The sequence below is a fragment of the Mesocricetus auratus genome, unplaced genomic scaffold (assembly GCF_017639785.1).
Source record: "Mesocricetus auratus isolate SY011 unplaced genomic scaffold, BCM_Maur_2.0 Super-Scaffold_100010, whole genome shotgun sequence".
In the NCBI taxonomy this organism is placed as follows: domain Eukaryota; kingdom Metazoa; phylum Chordata; class Mammalia; order Rodentia; family Cricetidae; genus Mesocricetus; species Mesocricetus auratus.
The window spans coordinates 19,399,348-19,416,531 of record NW_024429194.1 but is presented as its reverse complement, the minus strand read 5'-3'; the positions used below and the strand labels follow the sequence as shown (position 1 = coordinate 19,416,531).

The 17,184-nt window shown below is 47.1% G+C and overlaps 1 protein-coding gene across 5 annotated transcripts in view; it reads right to left on the bottom strand.

Annotated features, from left to right (window-relative positions):
- The window catches only part of Col6a3 (collagen type VI alpha 3 chain), an 80,531-nt gene that overhangs the window by 33,526 nt on the left and 29,821 nt on the right, over positions 1-17,184 (bottom strand). For 3 of the 5 annotated variants that reach the window (XM_040753045.1, XM_040753047.1, XM_040753048.1), the window contains 8 exons: positions 14,543-15,142; positions 12,576-13,148; positions 10,346-10,948; positions 8,340-8,945; positions 4,507-5,121; positions 2,893-3,492; positions 1,954-2,294; positions 704-782 (listed from right to left, as the gene is read on the bottom strand). In XM_040753045.1, coding sequence (XP_040608979.1) covers positions 704-782; positions 1,954-2,294; positions 2,893-3,492; positions 4,507-5,121; positions 8,340-8,945; positions 10,346-10,948; positions 12,576-13,148; positions 14,543-15,142 — 4,017 coding nt within the window. The remainder of the gene's footprint in view (positions 1-703; positions 783-1,953; positions 2,295-2,892; positions 3,493-4,506; positions 5,122-8,339; positions 8,946-10,345; positions 10,949-12,575; positions 13,149-14,542; positions 15,143-17,184) is intronic. The other 2 variants (XM_040753046.1, XM_040753049.1) reach the window with 1 other exon arrangement.

Sequence of the window (17,184 nt, the reverse complement as noted above, 5' to 3'; positions counted from 1 at the left end):
ATATCAGATATTTATATTACAATTCATAACAGTAGCAAAACTACAGTTATGAAGCAGCAAGGAAAATAACTGTATGGTTGGGGGTTACCACAACTGTATTAAAGGGTCGCAGAGTAAGGAAGGTTGAGAACCACTGCCCTAGAGCCTCTGGCTTTGGCAACTGCTTGATCATCAACACCAGGACATTCCAATGCTCATTGGCCCAAGCAAGGCTGCTCATCCAGCCATTGGCAAGTCTGCTTGGTAAGAACTTATATGATTTATTTGACATTAGTTATGTGTATATTAACTTAATAAGTGATTAATATTGGCTGTGCTATATTTAGTGGTTTAACTGCTAAGCTGTGAGAACTACAAACTGATAGTTTGACGACTTTCTAGTCAACTTGTCCTATCAGTATATTTGATGGCCTTGAATGAACTTCTGCAAATATCTCATTATTTCTGGATATTCCCCCTAGTAAATGTGTCTCTGAATCAGGACCAGGAACTAGCACTGAAGTGTCCCTTGCTCAAAAATAACTTCAGTTCCCTTATGTTATAACCTAAAAGCAGAGAATAAAGGGCCTAGATGTCAGGACAAGAGCCTCTGAAAGCCCACTCCCCAGGACTCCATTGACAGGTTTCTCTCAGCAAAGTGACAGGTCTGCTTTGGGCAGTGGGGAGGGGCTCACTTCTCACACACAGGAAGCCTGGAACCTACCTTCTTCCCGGAGTTCTTCTGATGCTCTGTGTAAGTCAGCCAGGTCCCCATCTGCTCCGTCCGTGAAGTGAATGACTACCTGTAAGCAACAGAGGAGGCGAGGTTCACCCTACTGCCAGGGAGCATCACAGACAGTCAAAAGTGAGTTCGAATTCCTCATCTACAGTTGAGGAGACTGTAGGCCAAGGTCAAGGGCACTATGCTGTCAATGTGTAACATAAAGGAATGTGCATCCATTCCGATTTGTCTTTAAAAACTATTAACAATGACAAAAGTTTATCTCATTCTCATACTTATGAGATAGTTTCTAGAAATTGTGTGTGTGTGTGTGTGTGTGTGTGTGTGTTGGAATGAGCTGTGTTGGAATTCTGATTTCTGGTACCTTAGAGTGTGACTGCACTTACAGGGAGGACTTTAAAGAAACAACTAAGATGAGTAAGAATTCTGGGAGGCTCCTAATCTAGTTTGACTGGTGACCTCCTAGGAGGAGATTATTGAGCCATAAACAGCCCAGGTCTTAGCTCAGTCCTTCCAGCCTCCAACACTGTGAGAAAGAAATTCTTGTGGTTTAAGGCATCATGCCTGTGGTATTTTGTTTGGCAGCCTTAGCAAACAAATACAACATGAGTGCACATAATATGTGTGTGTTTGTTTGTTGTATGTATGCATAGTGGTATGTACATGTGTGTTGGGTACATGTGCCATGGTGTATGTGTGTGTAGTGTGGTGAGTGTGTTATGTTATGTGTGTAGTATATATGTGTGTGATTGTGTTATGTGTATTTGCAATGTATATTTGGTGAGTGTATTATGTGTGGTATGGTGTATGTATGTGTATGTGCAATGCGGTGAGTATGTGTGCTATGTGTATGTGTGGTGTGAGGATCTGTAGGTGGTGTGATGTATTTGTTTGTGTGTGTGTGTGAGGTGTGTGTGTGTGTGTACAGAGAGAGAAAACCAACAGCATATCTCATTTAACAGGACTATAGTTAAATATGGATCCATCACAAATCCAAATCTTTCTTTACAGCTGAGTTACTAATTTGTAGGACGTTGTAAGCTTCACATGATCTAACAAGAGGAAGAAGACACAGGAAACTATGGTCAGTCTATAAGAGAGTAACTCTCCTCACATGCGCAAACAACGCTGTCTCACCCATTGTGATACACGATGATCACTAAGGACGGGTTTCCAGAAGCGAGAGGAGCTCACAGTGCTGCACACGGAGCTCCTAGCCCTGGGCTGCTCACCTTCACGCTGTCAGGCGAGGAGGACTGCCTGAACTTGTTCTGGTAGAGCTTCAGTGTGTCAGCTGTAAGGATGTATGGGTGCTGGCTGCGCATGTTTCGAAACTTCTCGAACAGCTCTGGCTGATACTCGGCAAAGTCAAAGGCTTCCACTGGCCCAGAGGGTGTGTTGGCCACCACCGACACCCGCACAGTGGGCAGCTGGTTGCCACTGCAGCTGATTCTTTGTATCTGGCTGATTCGATTCAAGATGGTGTCCACCTTGGACTCAAGGCCCTTCTGACTCACAAATACATTCTGATCTCGAGATCCATCAAATCCCAGAATGACTTCCAGATTGCAGGCTGGCAAGGAGAGATGCAGGTAGAGAGCAAAATGAGATCTTCTACGTGTGAGCTCAGAGAGGGAACTAGTTCCAACTCCCTCTCACTGTCAGGAACCAAAATTGTGGCTACTTGGATATATGTTTGCTCTTTGGGTAAGTGTTAGTTATTTGGACACAATAATGTACATTTGGTATTTGAGTATATCTCAAGTTTGTATGTTAAATTGAAAGTACCATAGAATACAAATGCCCCAAACCAGGCACTGATACAATAAACATATAACTGAAAATCAGAGGCACACCTATAACCCTGCACCAGTCCACTTGGGGGTTTTGTGAGTTCTGGGTCAGTCTAGGCTCCAAAGCAAACTATGTTGGAAAAAATGTGTTTTTAAAGATAAATGAGTCTAAACTATCTAGGAAATTAAATAGTGGGAGAAAAAGTGAAATTGATGAGACTTTGACTCATCCTGGGAGAACCTTCTAGAACAGTGGGTAGGTGAGCACAGGGTCATAAGTAAATGTCTAAAGCAGCCATGAGCCTGAGGAACCCACAGGACAGTACTAGGGACACTCAGTGTCAGCAGGAAGGGTGAAGTTGTACCTGTGTTTATTACCTTTAGAAACATCTGTCACTCCAGGACAGAGAGTTTCATGCATCGCGTCGTGCAAAGTCTCCAGAACTGTCTCACTGAGTTCGGATAGCTCCTGCACACTGCCCACCCGGAAGGCTGTGGCACTGTTGGAGGCTATCTTCCCCACCTCCTCAGAGTCGATGTTTCTAACGCCAATAGCAAACACCTTGACACCTTTCTGGGTGAGGGCCAGGCTCGCACCCTGGGCATCCTCCACCGACTTCCCTCCTGTGATCACGAAGGCGATCTGAGGAACTCGCTCATCCAGGCGACTGCCAGCACCAGGCACAAAGTGATTCAGCCGCAGGTGCTCAATGCCAACCTTGGTGTTGGCATGCCTCCCTCCCTTGTAGACCACTTTGTTGATGGCGTCAATGATCTGCCTTTTGGTGGAATAGTCCTTCAGGAAGAATTCATCCGTGGGGTCTGAGTTGTACTGGACCAGACCCACCCTGATGGAATCACCCTCTTCATAGACAGTGTCCACAATTTCAGATACAAAACGGAGCACTTCCCCGAAACTTTCCCTCTGGAAATTGATGGAACCATCCAACAGGAACACGATGTCTGCCTTTTTCTTCTCTATAAGTGAGTACAAGGAAGATGAGGGGAGTTCAGCTCTCTAAACACAGAGTATGAACACACAATACAAATCAAAATAATCAACATTTCTCCTACTTAATTTGTAAGAACTTTCACTTTGTCCCATGCCCCTGTAGCTCCATCCTGAAGGCAGTACTCTAAAAACTGAAAGATAAATGACAAGTAACCTACATAAAAGGGAAAGGAGGCATACGAACTTAGCAAACCACACCCAATCATCTGACCACATGGACTTATGCTGAGAGTTTAATAGGGACCTGCAATCCAAGGTGTCTCCGGGAGTACTTCTGATCCTTATGTCCTCTGGCAGGAATGAGGAGAGATGCTTTAGGGGCAGAGCAAGGAATGGCTGGGGGAACCCTGCTACAACATAGGAAGGAGACCCTACAGACTTCAGAAGGGTTTAGCATGAGGGGCCACTTCCAGGTTCTAGCCAACTAATCCAGACTAGACCAAAATGGGATAGTGGAGACAGTGTGAGGACTGCAGGATGTGCCCACCAGCTCAGAAGGAGGCAGTCGAAGAATGCCCTCAGAAAAAGCACCCGTTTGAATGAACTGGGTGTCTGAAAGACCATCACCCATCAGAGGAGCAAGGCAAGAGGTCTGCAGGGGTTGGATTAGAGTCTTACAGGTGAGAACTCGGGACATGGAATGGCTGGTGTAAGTAGGCCAGTCCTGGTGACCATACTGGTTAAAGAAGGAAGTGTGCCTAGACCATAATAGGTCACCCACCAAAGCTGTGTGCAGTGAAGCACTGGCTGACTCCAGCAGCCCTACAGTTAATCTCTAGAAAGATGGAGGACTGATGACCATTTGCTTTTGGGGGGAACATGTTTCCCTCTCCAATTCAAATGAACTATTTCCCCAATATTTAATTTCTAATTTATCTGCAGATACAACCCTGAGAAAATCATTACAAAGAAAGCTAGTTATCATTCCATTTAAAACAGCTGACACCACATTCTGCAGCCAAGCACCAAACAGCTCATACCTGGCTGTGGAGGAGTAAATATGTCTACACCAGGAGGCCGAGGAGTGGACCCAGATGGTCCAAATGAAAGCATGACCCTCTCTTCTATGTTGGGCAGCTCTCTGAATTCCCGAACCGTGAAGACCATTTTGGGGTCATTGGTGATGGTTTGCAAGTCTGCCCTATCGATGTTTCGGTCTCCTATCCCTAAACTCATGATCCCTGACGAGCTTATGACTTGGGCATGCCTAGCCACGTCATCCTGGGACTTCCCACCCAGGAATAAGACCAGGTGTTGAGGTACTCCATCTTCTATCCGGCTCCCAGCAGACTTCACAAAGAGGTTCCTTGCCACAAACTCCAGTGCTTTGCCAGTGTTCAGGGGAGACCCTCCTTTGAACCTCAGACGCCGTATGGCGTCGAGCACAAGTGACTGTGACTTGTGGGTCTTCAGGTAGAACTCGGGGAAGACATCATTGCTGAACTGCACGACCCCAATCCTCACTTTACTGGGGCCGATATTGAGTCTGCGAACAATCCTGCTGACAAAGTCTCGAATGTGAGCAAGGCCATCAGCCTTGACAGCTTCGGAGCTGTCAATCAGGAAGACGATGTCAGCAGCGTCACTTTCAGTCACTGCAGACAAAAGGAAAAGCAGAGTTCAGTCTCTGTGCTGTCCTGCTCTGACTTTCTCACTACCTCAGCTCGTGGCTCTGATGCTTGCCACACCCCATGCAACCCAACACCCAAGTTACATTCCAACCCGGGTGCTGGGCTTTTGAGACTTCATCATTAAAAGTTGGGTCTTCCAGGTTAATGGTGCTTGCCAGCATGCCTGATGATCTGAGCTCAAGATCCCACAGGAGAGTGACCACTCTCACAAGTTGTCCTCTGACCTACACAAGCACACATACACACACACACACACACACACACACACACACACACACACTTTTTAACAAAAAATGGCATTCTAACACTTTTAAACAAAAATGCAGGTAATAACTACTTCCTCAAATATTTTAAGTCATCCAAAACTTTCTCTAAGTCAGCTTTATTTTGGTTTTGGCCTTGCAACTTGGGTTACTACTAATTTAAAACCTATGGAGAGTGTTGAGAAACTAATCCTATGTTACCATAGCAACAGAATCATGAATCATGAGCAGGAACCACCAAAGAGATTGTGATCATTGAGGCCAACATCTTTGTCGTATGAAAACAGAGAGACACCTGAGGTCAACTGTTCTCACTTGTCCACAGTGTACACCACTAAGATGAATCCCATGTGGCCTCCCAGCATTTGCTGCTGCCCTGCCTCCATCCATGGGGAAAGGGTTACCACAATGTAAGGCTGCATGTGTGCCAAGAGCCATGCTACCTCTCCCCAGATACTGGCTCTCTTATATTCCTTGAATCTTGTTAAATTGTATTTTAATGAATCTATAACATTCAATAATTTTTTCTTTTTACTATTATTTTCTCTTTTCTCCAGAACTTGGTTTTTAACTAGTGAAAAAGTCTATACTGTAAAGTTTTACTTCATGCTGAGTTTTTTTTCATAATTTAATGAAATTACCTAAAGACTGTTGGATTAGATTTATAAGAAACAGAAGTAATTTTGTGTCTAGGTTTGGGTCCCACGCCCATGTTAGCTCATTACAAATATGTAAATATTCCAAACTAGAAATAAATCCAAAATCTGAAGCAATTCTAGTTCCAAGCATTTTGAATTAAAGATATTCAACTTGAGTAAAATTAATCAAAATATCTTGGGAAAGATGAGACACATTCTCCTGTTGAAATTCCAGATGCCTCTCAGATACCCTTTAACTAAACTACGTTGCCTCTCAGTATATTTTGGCCTGTTTTTTTCCTCAATTCCAGGTTTTTACAGTGCAATACTACAAAATGAAGTGATTATGAAATGAGGCCATTCACTGAGAAAAGGAAAGCTGGGGAACTGGCCTGGGCCACAGTCTTGGGGTCCCTTGCTAAGCACAACTGCCCAGGACCTCAGCATCAGGCAGAGTCTGACTGTGATGAAAGTGAAAGCGCTCTGCCAACTCTCAAACACAGAGATAAGAATTGTCTAAATCCCAAGGACACAGCCCACAGCCCCTATTCTGGCAAGTGGAAGCGACAGCTACACATTTCTGGTCTTCCCCAAGACCGTCATCCTTCCAGACAAGACTGACAACAGCCGCCACCTGCAGAATTACCTCTAACCTCTGTGCAGCCCAGATCCAGGTCAAAGCATCCTTTGCTTTAAGCCTTTCACAAGACTCTCTGGGCAAGCTCAGACCCTGTACATCCTTCAGCACCTCCCTCCCTGTGCCACGCTGAGCGACCCAGCCGTCTTGTTAACAGTATGTCCTGGTCTTCTCAGGATGGTTGGAAAGAATCCGTGAAAGCAAAAGAGGACCTCTCCATTGTCAATTCCCCTGTGTGCTTTTTGTCAAGTTGACATAAACGAGAATCACTCTGGGAGGAGGGAACCTCAAGTGAGGGATTCCCTCTATCAGACTGGGCTGTGCACAAGTCTGAGGGAGCATTTTCTCCACGGATGATTGATGAGAGAGGGCCCAGCCCACTGTGAGTGGTTCCACCCCCAGGCAATTTTTCCTGGATGGAATACGAAAGCAAGATGAGCCAGCCATGGAGAGCCAGCCAGTAAGCAGCGCTCCTCCATGATTCCTGCCTCTTCTGCTTGATTTCCTGCCCCGACTTCTCTTAGTGATCAACTGTGATCGGGATATATAAGCCAAGTAAGCCCTTTCCTCTCCAAGTTGCTTTGTGGTCATGGTGTTTATTTATCACAGCAATAGAAAGCAAACTAGGACACATTGTTATAAGTGTCCTTTGAGCCTGGTATATTTTATATAAAAACTAGTGCAGAGGATATACCACATTTTCTTTTTCCATTCCTGTCACTGGACACAGGTTGGTTCCTTAACTCCCTATTGCCCAGAGTGCCCAAGTATGCACTGTGACGTGTTGATCTGGAGTCCTTCAAATAAGCACCCAGAAGTAGTATATCCAGATTGTATACAGACTTCTCTTTAGTTTTTTGAGGGACCTCCATACAGGCTTCCATAGTAGCTAAACCAATTTAACTCCCACTAGCCATGCACAAGGGTTCCCTTTTGTCTATATCCTCATCAGAAAATGTGGTTATTCATTTTTTGTTTGCTTGCTTGTTCGTTTTGTTTTAGTGGCCATTCTGTCTGAAATAAAATGGAATCTCAAGAAAATTTGTTTTACATACACAATGTAATTTTTTCAGCCATAAAGAACAAAGTTACATTGTTTTCAGGAAAGTAGATGCATATAGGGATAAAAATGAATTAAGTTAGTCTCAGAAAAACTATTATTATTATGTTTACTCTCATTTGTGGCTTCCAGGTTTTATAAAGATACATAAAATCATACAGGTCTATATAACATGAAACTACTAGAAGTTAAATTGTCTAGGACAGCATTTCTCAACCTGTGGGTCCCAAACTCTTTGTTGGTCAAATGACTTTTTCACAAGGGTCAACCAAGACCATCAGAAAACACAGATATTTACATTAAGATTCATAACAGTAGCAAAATTGCAGTTAGGAAGCAGCCATGGAAATAATTTATGGTTGGGGCTCACCACAGCATGAGGAACTGTATTAAAGAACCGTATTGAAGGGTTGCAGCATTGGAAAGGTTGAGAACCACCGCTATGGGGGAACAAAGAGGAAGAAATAAGAAAGGGAGGTAAAGAGATATGGGGGAGGCGGGGACATGCCTGCAATATATCCTAGTAAGAAAACCTTGTTTTGAAAAGTTATGTTAGAAGAGCCCCCTGCCTCCTCAGGTCTTACCTGAAGGGGGATAGCGAGTGCTGGCCAGGATTTGCTGGATCTGCTGGGAGGTCAGAGTGGTGATGGGCGTCAGCAGTTTCTGCTCCAGTCTGGGAAGCTCCCTGAAGGTGCTCACCGAGAACACATACTCGGGGCTCAGGGAGATCTTCACCAGCTCTTCCTGGTTTGTGTGCCTGGCTATGGTGATTGGGGCCACACCAAACTGCTTGAGTTCCGCGGCTGAGTCGTCCACCTCGTCATCAGACTTCCTGGATGAAAGGAGGACCAGGAACTGCGGGACGCCCTCTTCTATCCGGCTCCCCAGCGGCCTCTGGAAGATGTTCTTCAGCACGTACTCCAGAGCATTTCCGATGTAGACCTGCCTCCCGCCCTGGGGCCTCAGGCGGCGCACAGCATTCTGCACTTCGTCCTTGCTGAAGTGGGCATTCAGAGGAAACTCCATCTTGGGGTCCTCACTGAACTGGATGACTGCTACCCGGGTGGTGTCAAAGCCTATGTCCAGGTACTCAACCAGCCTCTCAATCAGGGTGCGGATGTGCTGGAACTCTGGGCTGGCGTTTTGGGATCCGTCAATGAGAAAGACTACATCCTTCTTGCTGCCTGCACCTGCAAAGCAAACAGGACCATGGCCTTCAGCTTCAAGGGCACCAGATCTCAGGCACTACGGAGCCTCTCCCTAGTCTGTCATCAAATCTGTGTTCAGTGGGCAAGGGATCCTAGTGCCGGGCGCTATAGAGGAAACACCAGTCCAAAGTGCCAGTCCTGTAGGTTTCACATCTAAATATACAGTGAAAGAGAAAACAGCAAGGGACTTGGAAGGGTGCGCAGAGCTTCTGAACACTCTTTTCAATTCTTTGTAATTTCCCTAGGAAATGGGACTCAGGGTCTGAAGCTGAGAGTAAGGCATGGGGACGAGAAGGGTGGAGGGAGCAAGATGGGAACAAAGGGACAGTGTATAAGTGGTCACTCTGATGGGTGGGAGATGAATGAAGCCGGAGCCAAGCCGTATGGAAGCATGTGTCTGGATTCTTAAGAGAGAGGCTACACACGCGCGCGCGTGCACACACACTCACACGTGCACTCTCACTCACAGGAGCCCTAGGGCCTGTGAGTACAACCTAACACTCCTGTGTCCAACGGAGTGTGGAAATGGGCTGTGTTTCCCTACTATGTCACAGAGAGAGAGAGAGAGAGAGAGAGAGAGAGAGAGAGAGAGCGAGAGAGAGAGAGAGAGAGACTTCCACAAATGTATATGAGTGTGGACCTCTTCAAACATTTCATGTAAGAACACAGGGTACATAGCTCTCGCCTGAACCTCAAGGAGAAGCTGACCCCTGAGGGCACACAGGAGGCAAATCCTGACTTTCTTCTACATGCATTACTGCCCCTTTCTTCCCTGGCCCCTCATTTTCCCGTCTCCACATCATGGAAACACAAGGCCACATCTGCCCCCCTCTGCCCTGCGACCACTCTGCCTGAGTGTCCAGGAAGCACGGGCCTGGGCCAACACGGACTGAGGATGAGGGCGTCTTGGCTTCTTTCCCTCTTAGCTGCCATGGCTCAGACCTTGTCCAGAGAACAGGAAGGTCTCTCCACAGTTAGGACACCTCTCAGCCCCAAGCAAACTTCACCCGTTGGTGCTGTAGATACAAATATTCCAGAGACTCCACCCCTCTCAAGAGAGAGGGCTCCTCTGATGGCAGAAGGCTACTGCTGCCAGATGCTGCTTAAGCTAGACACTCAGCAGGGGCCCCTTCAGGCTCTCTGCAGAGCCTGGATCCACATCATATGTGTGCCCTCTTTGATGCTTTAATTTGCCCCAAAACGTGAATCTTAACTATTTGATGCTTCAAAAAGCAAAAAGGCTCCTAGTGTTTCACACAGCTCTACACTCTATGTGGCAGGAGAAACAAGACTGAAGATGGTCTGTAGCACACAGTCCGAGCAAGTAGCCAAGGTGATTATGGGGAAGAGAAATTCAAAGAACCCAAACCCAACCCCCTCACCTGCGCTCGGAGAGGGCAGAAACACTGGTTTCAAGTTGCTCAGCTCCTCACGATTGAGCTGGATCACCCTCTCAGAGACAACCTGTTGGACCGTCCCAAGCTCCCGGAAACTGGGGATGGCCACAGCGAAGTCTGGGATGAAGGAGATGGTCTGCATCTCAGAGATGTCAGCATTCCCGATGCCAATGCCAATGGGCACTGCCCCGCCCTGCTTCAGAACCACTGAGGGGCCTCTCACATCGTCTCCCGACCTCTCAGCCGTAAGCACAATCAGGAGCTGGGGGACACCTTCTGCTATACGGCTCCCCGTGGAACTAGTCAGGATATTCCTCAAGACAAAGTCCAGTGCCGCCCCTGTGTTGGGGATCGGGCCCCCGAGCAGTGTCAACCTGCGGATGGCATTGATGACACCCTGTTGGTCCATGTGAGAATTCAGGTAGAATTCAGGCCTGGTTCGGTCACTGTACTGTACCAGGGCCACACGCACACGGTCAGGACCCACGTCCAGGCTCTCCACTACTCTCTGCACAAACTCCTTTAGCAGGGGGAAGCCACTCCGGACACCCTCGGAGCCATCAATCAAAAACACCACATCTTTTTCACCTGAAATTGGAGGAAAACACCTAGTGAGTCACCCAGGACTGGACACTATATACCACCATGTCGGGTGACACGGCAGCCCCCCAGGAAGGTCCACCCCCAAATCCTTCTGTCTGTGAAGAAGGCTTTGCAAAGGTGATTGAGTGACAAGTTAGGGATGAAGAGTGTGTACTCCCCATACAGGCACAATATCATTACAGGAAGTGGGAGGGGACTAGGGTGGGTATCATCTGAGCATCTAGAGGATGGAGAAGAGACCATGAGCCAGAGAGTTTGAAAGATTTCTGGAATCTGGAAAGAAGGAGAGAAATGGGTCCTTTTCCAGCTAGAAGGCAGCCTGCCCTGACAACACCTTGACTTTAGCTCAGGGAGGACGGATTTTGATGACTGACAAAAACAAAACCTGTCAGGAAGGAATCCCGTCCGTTGTAAACCATGACGTGTGTGGTAAAGTTCTGAGGCAACACAGGAAGATGGATGTACTGTAGAAAAGGCTCTTTGTTTTATCTTTCTTAACTGTAAACAGAATTGCAAGGCCAGGTGTGGTGACCTTTATGGCAGGGCTTAAGAGATAGAGGCAGGAGGAGCTCTGTGAATTTGAGGCTACCTTGATCTGCATAGCAAGTTCCTGGCCAGTCAGGGTTATGCATGAGACCCTGTCTCAATCAGTCAATGACTGTTAACTTTGAAAGATAAACTCAAGGAAATAACTGGGAACAGGAAATAGTTGAGCCAACAGAGCCAAGCATTTTGCAGTTGTGAAGATTCCAAGTGCTCACTGCAAAGCACCAGAGAATCTGCGGAAGGAAGGAAGGAAGGAAGGAAGGAAGGAAGGAAGGAAGGAAGGAAGGAAGGAAGGAAGGTGAGAAAACCCTGCATCAGAAAAGAGCCTCTAGGGTCTCAGTCTTCAGCCACAAGAGATATGTGATCAGTTTGTGCACAGACACCCACACCCCAGTGGTGCAATTGGTTAGCACGTGGTACTTACACAGCAGAATGTGTATAGACGTGATTGGTGTGTGTGTGTGTGTGTGTGTGTGTGTGTGTGTGTGTGTGTGTGTCCATTATATCAACAGGGCAGGCTGCCTTCTAGCTGGAAGACCCATTTCTCCTGTGATATACATATATATCATAGGGTGTATTTTATGACCAAATGAAGCATGGTTAAATACCAACTTAAGGGAGTATAAATTCAGTCAGAAATTTTAATGCCACCTCATGGTGGAATTGAATTTGTCTGCCTTTTTGATGATTGTGATTAAAGGACTTACATCAGTGACATTCACTTAAAAGTGTGTCACTTGACACTTGATGTCAATCTATAACACAACCATGGTATATGGCATTATTATCAGATAGGAATTGTTTAAAGACACAAACTATTGTTATATAAACCTCTATGATACATTTTATCATGAAATATTCTAGTGCCTTTAAAAAGCATTCACCCATATCCTTCCAAGGCACAGTTAGAAAAGAGAGGATTCTCCTGTTCTTTTATTCCCCCAGAAAGAGCTTGCAATTTCCATGTCCTCTATAAGCCCTGGTAGGACTTCTTCCTCTGAGATCCCGGATCCAACAGCCTCTGCTATGATTTTGCAGGGGGCGGGGCCACATAGATGTGCCATACCTGATACAGGCCCTGCACTCTGCGCCGCTTTCAGAAGGCTCACTATCTGTGGCTGGAGGTCCCCAATCTTAGGAAGCGACTCTGCCACCAGAATGAATGCAGGGGATGGCACGATCAGCTCCAGCTCATCGGGATTAGCATTCTTGGCTTGAAAGATGAACGGTATCACTCCTCTCTGCTTCAGCGAGTTTGCCGGCCCTGCGACAGCATCTGTCGACCGACCAGCAACCAGCAGCACCAGGAACTGTTGCACGTTATCCTCGATGCGGCTTCCGGCTGACCGCACAAAGATGTTTCTCAGCGCGTAGTCCAGGGCATAGCCCAGGTTGAGGGCTTTGCCCGTCTTTAACTTCATCCTTTTCACGAGGTTCAGAATTTCTGCCTTACTCTGGTGCTCACTGAAGTGTGACTCCATCTTGACATCATCACTGAACTGAGCTATCGCTACTCGGGTCCCGTCCGGCTTCACATCGAGTTCCTCTATGATCTTGTAGAGGAAGTCTCGGGTAGCAGGGAACTGGCCCACAACATTGGATGAGCCATCAAAGAGGAAAAGAATGTCCCGCTTGTCCTCTACAAGGAAAGCAGATGGACACAGTAAGCGAAGAGACCCTGACACCAAGTTGGTTCTGCCCAGCACCACCACATGATGTGGGAGTTCACCAGATTCCCCTGACATCACCATAGCAGCAAGGGAGGAGGATGAAGACCCTCCCTGCCGCGGCCTCTGCTGTTCCAGAGCAGCACAAATTTGCAAAGGAACAGCATGGGGCTGGCCATTCTACAAGCCTACCACCCAGACAGTCTTGACCAAGCAAGCTGTTGGAAAGCCTGCCTGTCCTGTTCTTGCAGCAAGTTAGACCACTGATAGCAGCCGGTGTGTTCATGTTGTCACAAATAGAACTATCAAAACTGTGTTCCAGTCTATATTTCTGCTGAAAACCTCCATATCCTGTGACACAGACTGGTTACAGACTAACTTCCCATGAACATCTGGGTTGACAGGGATCTGCCCAAACTCAGTCATGTTTTCAGTAACCTTAAGGTCAAGAGTTAAGACCCAAAATATTAACGTCGATGCTTTTGGGATTAGAGTGTCAAATCTCTACTAACTATTCCAATCTACCAAAACTGACAGAAAACATGAGTACCAGCCAAAAGGGGGCCGTATCACACCATGCAAATGTCATCTCAAACCACTCTGAGAGCGACTTCAGTGAGGTAGCCATTGGCTCAGGCTTGCTACCCATCTGGGTGATAAAAGCAGAAAACTGGTAGGGTCCCTGTATCCATCACTGAGGGCCATACTAATCTGTCACAGCAATGGTAGCATGGACTCACTGTTGCATGAAAATGCACAGATAGCTTTTTACACATGGCAGAGTCTGAATGTAGAACGCCACTTAAAGGAAGGATTCGAATCATATAACAGAGCCAATCAATCTCTCTTTCTCAGTCGCCTTCCCTTCTTCTTCCCTCCCTCCTCCTCCTCTTTCTTTCCCCTTTCCTACCTTTCTTGTGAGTTTTCACTCTAGAACAGTGGTTCTCAATCTGTGGGTGGTCACAACCCACTTGATGGGTCACCTAAAACCATCCTGCATAGCAGATACTTACATTATGATTCATAACAGAAGCAAAATTACAGTTATGAAGAAGCAACGAAATAGCTTTGTGTTTGGGAGGGGTCACCACAACACGAGGAACTGTATTAAAGGGTCGCAGCATTGGGAAAATTGAGAACCACTGGTCTAGAATGTTCACTTTGTTCAACTTCCAAATAAATCTGAGACAACATGAACATGGCTGAATACTCAGAGTCTAAGTTTGCCAGAGCAGTGTCTTCAACTGGTCCAACCAAAGTGAGCCACCATCCTTCCACACATCACAGGCTCTGGGGTTGCATTGGTCACTGCTGCCAGGAAGACATCTGAAGAGGGGGGGGGGACCCACAGTGGAGGGAGATTTACCTGGCTGGGTTAGTGGAACTTCCTGCACACCTCCGCTAACATATGTGGTTAGGGGCTGAATCAGCTGTTGAGGCAAAGCTGGCAGGGAGCTGAAATCATCCATGAGATACACCAGGCTCGGATTAAAAGCAATATGCTCTAGCTCAACCTTATCCGCCCGGCTGGCCCCCACACAGAAGGTCAGCACGCCCTTGCGCACCAGGGCATTGGCAGCTTGCAAATAGGCATCCTCAGAAGGCCCCGCCAGGAGCAGGAGCAGCAGCTGAGGCACGTGTTCCTGGGTCCTGCTGCCGCCTGCCTCCGTGAAGTGATTGGCATGGACATAGCTCAAGGCAGAGCCTGTGTTCAGGCCCGAGCCCCCCTTGAGCTGCAAGCGCCTCAGGTGGGCAAGCATCTCTGACTTGGTCTGGTAAGTGTCTAGAGAGAACTCTGTGACGGGAGTGTCACTAAATTGCACTAAGCCGACACGGATATTGTCACTTCCAACATCGAGGCTGTTAACTAGGTTGGTTACAAAGTCACGCACGTAAGGAAAATTGTTTTTTCCAACGTTGTCGGATCCATCCAAAAGGAAGATGATATCCCGTTTGTTTACGTGAACTGCAGTGAAGCACAGAGAACACGGTGAGACACGGCCCTGAGAGGGCTTCCCATGTGTGCCCTTCCCTCAAGGGCACGCATGGCACAAACAGAGCACAGAGGAAGTCAACACAACACAGCAGAGCATGTCGTCCTGGTAAAATATGGCAAGCGGCTGCATATTTTCCTCTTGTGGTGGCTGGAGCTTGTGAGGCACACTAAGAGCCGAGTGTACAAAACTGAGATTGCTCACAGACAGACAAAGCACTGGAGTTAGAATGTGTACAACCAACAAGATCACCAGACGCCTGAAGCAGTGTTCCCTCCCTGAACTGAACTCCACAAGGAGGCTGTCCTCTATGTCACTGTCTCCAGGCGCCTGCCCACAGGATGGTTGCCCATGCTGGTTGAGCCCTCTGGGACTCGTCTCACTACACAAAGAGGGCTTTTTCCATCCAAAGCTCAAGAAACGCCAGCCCACCTTCTTTAAGACTACCTGCCAATCAACGTATGTGGTCTTCTGACCGGAGTCCTCACCCCCTGCCACTCTCTCCTGTCTTGTTAAGGGTCACATTGGTCCTGGACAGTAGGATACCCAGGGCAGATCCTCCAAGGAGGCGTGGCAGGATCGTAGGTGTGAGAGTTAATACAGTGTCAACTTGACAGAATCTAAATGTTGCCTAGGAGGCAAACTTCTATGCATGTCCATCAGGGAGTTTTTCTAGGGCCGTTGAGGTGGGAAGATTCACCCTAAATGGAGATGGCATCACTCTATGGGCTGGGGTCCTGGGCAGAATACAAAGGAGGAAGTTTGGCTGCCATGCCTCTCCCGCCATAGTGGACAGCACCCTCAAACTGTGAGCTGGAATCAACTCTTCTCCCTCCAACACATTGTTTTTGTCACAGATATTGAGAAGTTAGGTGACAGTAAATTGCAAAGAGATTGTATGGCATGTTAGGTCAAAATTATTTGCATGAAGAAAAGTTTATCTGTGGGTCCATATGTAGGTATTCAACCAAGGCTCAAAAATATTTGGAAAAAATGTACTAAATATGATTCTTCCCCTTGTCAACACTTCCTATACTTTTGATTGGCCATAATGCTAGCATCACATTTATTACTGTATATACAGGAGGGTGTACACAGATTACATTTGAGCATTTTACCATCTTAACGCAGGGATTTGAGCATCTATGGATTTCTGTATCCATGGGTAGAGGGAATTGATCCATCCCCTATGTATCCTGAAGGACACATTTAGAACTTGGTACTCCCTGCCCATGCCTCATGGTAATTCAGACTAACTGGATCCTATGTTCATTTAACTTTGGCTATAAACAATGGATTCGGGAGAGACAGACAGAGGGAGGGGGAAGAGAGAGGGGGGAGAGAGAGACAGAGGGAGATGGGGGGAAGAGGGAGGAGAGGGGGGAAAGAGGGAGGGAGAGGGGAAAAAAGGGAGGGAGAGGGGGAGGAAGAGGTAGTGAGGGAGAGAGAGAATTTGAGAACTCTCAAGGCAAGATGGTCTGAGGAGCAAGCAGGCATCCATGCAGTAGGTTCATGCACTGTTCAGTCTTTCCGTGTGAGGTCTGTGAGGAGGGCAAGCTGGATTCCAGGATATTCATCTTCTCTTAATTGAGAATGGAGGTTTGTGTTTCCCCAGTTCACAGGCTGAGAGCTTTACGGTGTGTTTAGCAATAGCTCTGCACTGCCGGTCATAAAAGTGAGGGACCTGAAGGACCATGGGCTTGATCTTCACTGCCATCTATCAGTACACTTTCCTGTTGAAGGGAATCCCTCATACAGAGAGAAGGGGGGCTTAAAAGCTGAGGTGCTACATCTCCTGCCAACAGAGACACTGTCTTCTCCAGAAGAGGGGGTCCTTGACTGAAGGGAGGTTTCTAGAAAGGGTCACTAATGAAGACAGAAGGGATGTCAATCACGGGACACAGAGTGACTTCTGTGCCCACAGGTGGGTGGCCTTGTGGTGCTAGAGTCTCAAGTCATACTCCTGCATTTGCAGAGTGACATTTCAACTCTACAGTTTCCACCCTGCAGAAAA